The following is a 6,574-nucleotide window of genomic DNA, read 5'->3' as shown; positions in this document are numbered from 1 at the left end:
TTCTTAACTACGATGCGATGACCCGCTTTACCTGCCCAACGGTACTTGTACGGAGAGACAACTCAGAAAGAGCAGGGCAACATTGTGACCATCGCTAAAATTTGGCAGTCAAAACTCTCGTGCAGGGACCTTACTCCTTTAACACAAACCCTCCTCCCAAATGATATGCGCGGGGCAGCATTTGACGGTGGCATGTGTTATATTCTCAGGTAGTCAAGACTCTGATACAGGGACCTTGCCCCTATAACAAAAACCGTCCTCCCAAATGATATGCGTAGGGCAGCATTTGACAGCGGCAGGTGTTATATCCTAAGATAGTCAAGACTCATTACAGGGACCTTGCCCCTTTAACAAAAACCGTCCTCCCAAATGATATGCGCAGGGCAGCATTTGACGGTGGCAGGTGTTATATGCTCAGGTGTCGCCCGAAGCTGAGGACGGGAGCCGTCAAGAGGCATGTAGCGTGGATACAACAAGTGACGACCACGCAATAACGTCCCCCGACACCTCCGTCAGTGTTTGAGCTCCAAACAACTCGGCCTCCCTAAAAGTTGCACAAGAAACTAGCACCCACCCTTCAAGCCCTCGCCTTCGCCTCGACAGGCCGAAAAAGAGGGGAGGTATACTTCAAAAGAGTCTACCCGCTCGTCGACAAACCTTGACATGTTGCAACTACCTTCAACCTCACATTGTTCCCCCGCTCGGAAGAAATGGAGGCAGGTGGTTTTGACACGTCGAGTCAAATCGGCAGTCAGCGTTTTCTATTCAGTGCTGTATTTCTCAAACAAATCTTGGCTTTTCCCTACACTCCTGGCTCCCGCAAGTAGCGAACACGCGTTATGTGAGGATGGTTAATTACCCTACTTTTCACTAAAACTTGGCTGAATTCGGGTCAGTCGGGCGTAAATCAAGTCGTCAAACATACAGCAACAATTATAACCTCTTCTCTTTGAGTCTGCTTCTGTATGGAGTTAACACGTACACAATAAAGGAAAACACAAATCCTTGGCGGTGGTTTCTACTGAAAGAATTGTCGTCAAGCAAGCAAACTACCCGATCAACTGTTAGCCTCGCGATACCTTTTCGTTTTTTCAGGAATTATGTAAAACTTGCTTTGAAACGTACATACGCTAATGACGACAATATGAACTGTGTCGGGCTGAAATATCCCCTGGCGTAGAATTATATAAAAAAAACAAGTTCAGCGATTGTAAAAACGTGTTAATGAAGAAATCGTTAAAATGTAGAAGTTAAGATGAAATCGCAAACACTTCGGGTAAATTTGCATCAGCCCTTAATTAGGCCTAGCCCGTCAGGTTTATTTTCATTTCATTTCCCTTCCTACATCAAGTTAGATAGCGTTCATTGCTTCTCTTCCTACATCAAGTTAGATAGCGTTCATTGCTTCTCTTCCTACATCAAGTTAGATAGCGTTCATTGCTTCTCTTCCTACATCAAGTTAGATAGCGTTCATTGCTTCTCTTCCTACATCAAGTTAGATAGCGTTCATTGCTTCTCTTCCTACATCAAGTTAGATAGCGTTCATTGCTTCTCTTCCTACATCAAGTTAGATAGCGTTCATTGCTTCTCTTCCTACATCAAGTTAGATAGCGTTCATTGCTTCTCTTCCTACATCAAGTTAGATAGCGTTCATTGCTTCTCTTCCTACATCAAGTTAGATAGCGTTCATTGCTTCTCTTCCTACATCAAGTTAGATAGCGTTCATTGCTTCTCTTCCTACATCAAGTTAGATAGCGTTCATTGCTTCTCTTCCTACATCAAGTTAGACAGCGTTCATTGCTTCTCTTCCTACATCACGTTAGATAGCGTTCATTGCTTCTCTTCCTACATCACGTTAGATAGCGTTCATTGCTTCTCTTCCTACATCAAGTTAGATAGCGTTCATTGCTTCTCTTCCTACATCACGTTAGATAGCGTTCATTGCTTCTCTTCCTACATCAAGTTAGATAGCGTTCATTGCTTCTCTTCCTACATCAAGTTAGATAGCGTTCATTGCTTCTCTTCCTACATCAAGTTAGATAGCGTTCATTGCTTCTCTTCCTACATCACGTTAGATAGCGTTCATTGCTTCCCTTCCTACATCACGTTAGATAGCGTTCATTGCTTCCCTTCCTACATCAAGTTAGATAGCGTTCATTGCTTCCCTTCCTACATCAAGTTAGATAGCGTTCATTGCTTCTCTTCCTACATCAAGTTAGATAGCGTTCATTGCTTCTCTTCCTACATCAAGTTAGATAGCGTTCATTGCTTCCCTTCCTACATCAAGTTAGATAGCGTTCATTGCTTCCCTTCCTACATCAAGTTAGATAGCGTTCATTGCTTCTCTTCCTACATCAAGTTAGATAGCGTTCATTGCTTCCCTTCCTACATCAAGTTAGATAGCGTTCATTGCTTCCCTTCCTACATCAAGTTAGATAGCGTTCATTGCTTCCCTTCCTACATCAAGTTAGATAGCGTTCATTGCTTCCCTTCCTACATCAAGTTAGATAGCGTTCATTGCTTCTCTTCCTACATCAAGTTAGATAGCGTTCATTGCTTCCCTTCCTACATCAAGTTAGATAGCGTTCATTGCTTCTCTTCCTACATCAAGTTAGATAGCGTTCATTGCTTCTCTTCCTACATCAAGTTAGATAGCGTTCATTGCTTCTCTTCCTACATCAAGTTAGATAGCGTTCATTGCTTCTCTTCCTACATCAAGTTAGATAGCGTTCATTGCTTCTCTTCCTACATCACGTTAGATAGCGTTCATTGCTTCTCTTCCTACATCAAGTTAGATAGCGTTCATTGCTTCTCTTCCTACATCACGTTAGATAGCGTTCATTGCTTCTCTTCCTACATCAAGTTAGATAGCGTTCATTGCTTCTCTTCCTACATCAAGTTAGATAGCGTTCATTGCTTCTCTTCCTACATCAAGTTAGATAGCGTTCATTGCTTCTCTTCCTACATCAAGTTAGATAGCGTTCATTGCTTCTCTTCCTACATCAAGTTAGATAGCGTTCATTGCTTCTCTTCCTACATCAAGTTAGATAGCGTTCATTGCTTCTCTTCCTACATCAAGTTAGATAGCGTTCATTGCTTCCCTTCCTACATCAAGTTAGATAGCGTTCATTGCTTCTCTTCCTACATCAAGTTAGATAGCGTTCATTGCTTCTCTTCCTACATCAAGTTAGATAGCGTTCATTGCTTCTCTTCCTACATCAAGTTAGATAGCGTTCATTGCTTCTCTTCCTACATCAAGTTAGATAGCGTTCATTGCTTCCCTTCCTACATCACGTTAGATAGCGTTCATTGCTTCTCTTCCTACATCAAGTTAGATAGCGTTCATTGCTTCTCTTCCTACATCACGTTAGATAGCGTTCATTGCTTCTCTTCCTACATCAAGTTAGATAGCGTTCATTGCTTCTCTTCCTACATCAAGTTAGATAGCGTTCATTGCTTCTCTTCCTACATCAAGTTAGATAGCGTTCATTGCTTCTCTTCCTACATCAAGTTAGATAGCGTTCATTGCTTCTCTTCCTACATCAAGTTAGATAGCGTTCATTGCTTCTCTTCCTACATCAAGTTAGATAGCGTTCATTGCTTCTCTTCCTACATCAAGTTAGATAGCGTTCATTGCTTCTCTTCCTACATCAAGTTAGATAGCGTTCATTGCTTCCCTTCCTACATCACGTTAGATAGCGTTCATTGCTTCTCTTCAAGATTGAGCTCTATCCCAAACGTTGCACCATGCAGGTTTGTTTGTTTGTTTGTTTGTTTGTTTGTTTATTTGTTGCTTAACGTCCAGCCGACTACGCAGAGCCATATCAGGACGAGGAAGGGGGGGATGAAGGGGGCCACTTGTCAAGCGATTCCTGTTTACAAATGCACTAACCCATTACTTGTGTCCCAGCAGGCTTTAGTAAAACTAAATTAATACCTACTGGAAGATTACCAGTTTCCAGTATGTTAAAATAGGCTTAACCTATCTACTGCTGGACTTACATCAGAACACTAACAGATTAAACTATACATGAATCGCGAGACAAGCGGCAAGAGAAGAGATTTTTGGAAAAAATACAGGTGAATGAGCAAGAAGGCAGAAAAAAGAAAAGAATTCATGAAGAAAAAGAGAGCATGACAGGAAAGAGGAACCAAAAATCTACCTAACAGCAAACTAGAAAGCTCCTGCGGTTCCAAAAACAGGAGGGGCCTTTAATTTCATAACCGCAGTGCCCCACTGCGGGAACCATGCAGGTGTGAATGTCGAGCGTCGCAGTAAATCACTGCATGGTGTCGTGACTTATCTATTTCTTCCGATTCCCTACAAAAATACACACGGAAGCAGCTGCGCTTGCTATGCACAGTTACATACAAACTTGAAGAGATTTACGGCAGAGATACGGCATTCCCTGCAGGAATAATAACAAACGGCAGACGAACAATGTCAGTGTACACAAAAAATCTTCTTTTGTGATCATGATAAAGTCACGACAGCCTGATACGCCGAAAAGAAAACCTAAACATTATGCTGTAATACAAACGTCATTACGGGTTCTGCTACACAATCATTATCCTAAAGCCCGGCGCTCAGCTATGTAACTTCAGCAGGACAGACGACGCACTGCAGATTATTGAGGTAATTCTTCTTGTTTTCCCCCCAGCCTGCTACACGGTATGTGAAAAGAAAACAGGCCAAGTACTCGTCATAATCCCTATCGCAGCAGTAGTGTAGTGGCGACTGCGCAGATGTATTTTGCCCTGAACGATAAGAGAATCTTTCAGGCTTGATTCAGACAGGCTTTGCATCACGTCTCATATTCATGGGTTTACTCCCAGTGGAGTAAAAATTCGACAATCGGACTTACAACTTATAAAAGAGAAAAATCTATCCCGAGGCCAAGGCCGTTGTAATTAGGTGGACATCTCTTTTAACGGTCGTTTAAGTTAGTCTTCAAGCTTTCATTTCTAAATTGGGCTACACGTTTGAACAAGGAGATTGATTGAAAACCCTGCCTGCCGTGCAGACTTAATTTACGTAATGTATTTATTACATACCACAAGATCACAAACATCTTGTAAGACATTGAATTTAAAATCACAGAAACTCAGCGGTAAAATACCGACACAAACTGCTATTAGTTATGAAACTTCGCCCAATGGAAGACAATCTGGACACTAAAATATCTCTTCCAGACGATGCTTTTAAACGTTACAGTCCCCACAAGTTGTGTTTGCAGCTATAAGCTATGCTTCAGTTGTGACTTGATGTGTCGAGTTATTTGCAGGTCCAGTCGAAGCCAGTCTTAAAATATCGAGAGAAACACATCTGAGATTCTTCCGTCTGAACACAGATGACAATGCTTTCAGCCTTTTGTCATTTACCAAAGAGACTTCAATATAAACGTTTCACAAATGGTTTCATATGGCTCAATTGGCCAAACATAAATTCACTAACACGAACAATAAAAAAAAGTTTCCGATCTTTTTTCCCGATGTAAAATTATTACGTACATCGAAAGAAAAATGACTAAATACAAACATTCAGTACGAACAAAGTTTACGAAAGAAATTAAATTAAGTTTTCAAAAAGAACGTGAAACTAAAATAAATAAACTCTGAACTCTGTAAGAACAAAGCAAAACCTGTAACAACTCTGTACAGATCTTATTTAACCAACAAGACTAATATTTCCACTGTTTGATATGATCGAAGGTTCGCCGGAATCTGTTCCTGTCAATTTTGAAACGTCGGGAGCGGCGCTTGCCGGTCTTGCGTCGCTTACGCCGTCGCTCTTTCCTCTTCTTTCGTTTCTCGCGCCGGCGCTGTCGCCGTCTCTCTTTCTCCTCCTCGCTCTCGACCACGTCACTTCCGCTGGTCTTCTTACGCTTCCGGCGTCCTTTGCGCTTCTTGGCGCGCGACACGTGCGAGGCTGCGTCATTGTTGACGCCATCGCTGCGCACGCTATCCTGAAGGGCGGTGACCGACCCGGGGTGGGTGGGGGCGGTCTGGCACACCCCGGGGTTCTTCAGCTTGATCTTGACGGCGTCCTGGCACGCCATGATCTTCATGTGGCAGCGAGAGATGTACGTCTTGCCGTCAGTGCCGCACACCGGCCGCTGGTTTTTGCGGCGCCTGCACGTGCTGAAGCTCTCGCAGACTGGCGGCCTTGACCCCTCGTCCCCGTCGCACGGGCCTTTCTTGGCGACCTTGATCCTGGTGGCCGAGTTGCAGGCCGCGATGCGCAGGTAGCAGCGCGACTCGTAGGTGACGTCGTCGCTGCCGCACACCGGCCGTGCGCGTTTGCGTGTGCGGCAGATGTAGGTGCTGGGGCACGTGCACAGCGGTAAACTCTGCACGTTCTCCATGCACACCTTAAACTTGGGGCACTTCACCTGGGCGCACGCGCTACCTGCAAACACATGGAAAAAGGAGAATGGTGTTAAGATGGTCACTGTGATGAATGGTTCGACCTGTTGATATCTTTTTTCAACAACATGAGGACAATATACTCACCATAAACGAAGGTATACTGTATTAAGGTTATAAAACAAAGTTGTCGGTCTCCATCAACGTG

At 43.5% G+C, this 6,574-nt stretch overlaps 1 protein-coding gene across 1 annotated transcript in view; it reads right to left on the bottom strand.

Annotated features, from left to right (window-relative positions):
* Positions 1 to 3,753: 3,753 nt before the first annotated feature.
* LOC138953602 (agrin-like) overlaps positions 3,754 to 6,574 on the bottom strand; it is a 37,592-nt gene continuing 34,771 nt past the window's right edge. Inside the window, exon 2 of the mRNA XM_070325463.1 lies at positions 3,754 to 6,409. Coding sequence (XP_070181564.1) covers positions 5,682 to 6,409 — 728 coding nt within the window. The 3' untranslated portion in view covers positions 3,754 to 5,681. The remainder of the gene's footprint in view (positions 6,410 to 6,574) is intronic.

This window comes from Littorina saxatilis, linkage group LG17 (genome assembly GCF_037325665.1).
Source record: "Littorina saxatilis isolate snail1 linkage group LG17, US_GU_Lsax_2.0, whole genome shotgun sequence".
Lineage (NCBI taxonomy): Eukaryota > Metazoa > Mollusca > Gastropoda > Littorinimorpha > Littorinidae > Littorina > Littorina saxatilis.
The sequence above is the reverse complement of the archived record's forward strand: the minus strand, read 5'-3'. Positions and strand labels throughout refer to the sequence as shown.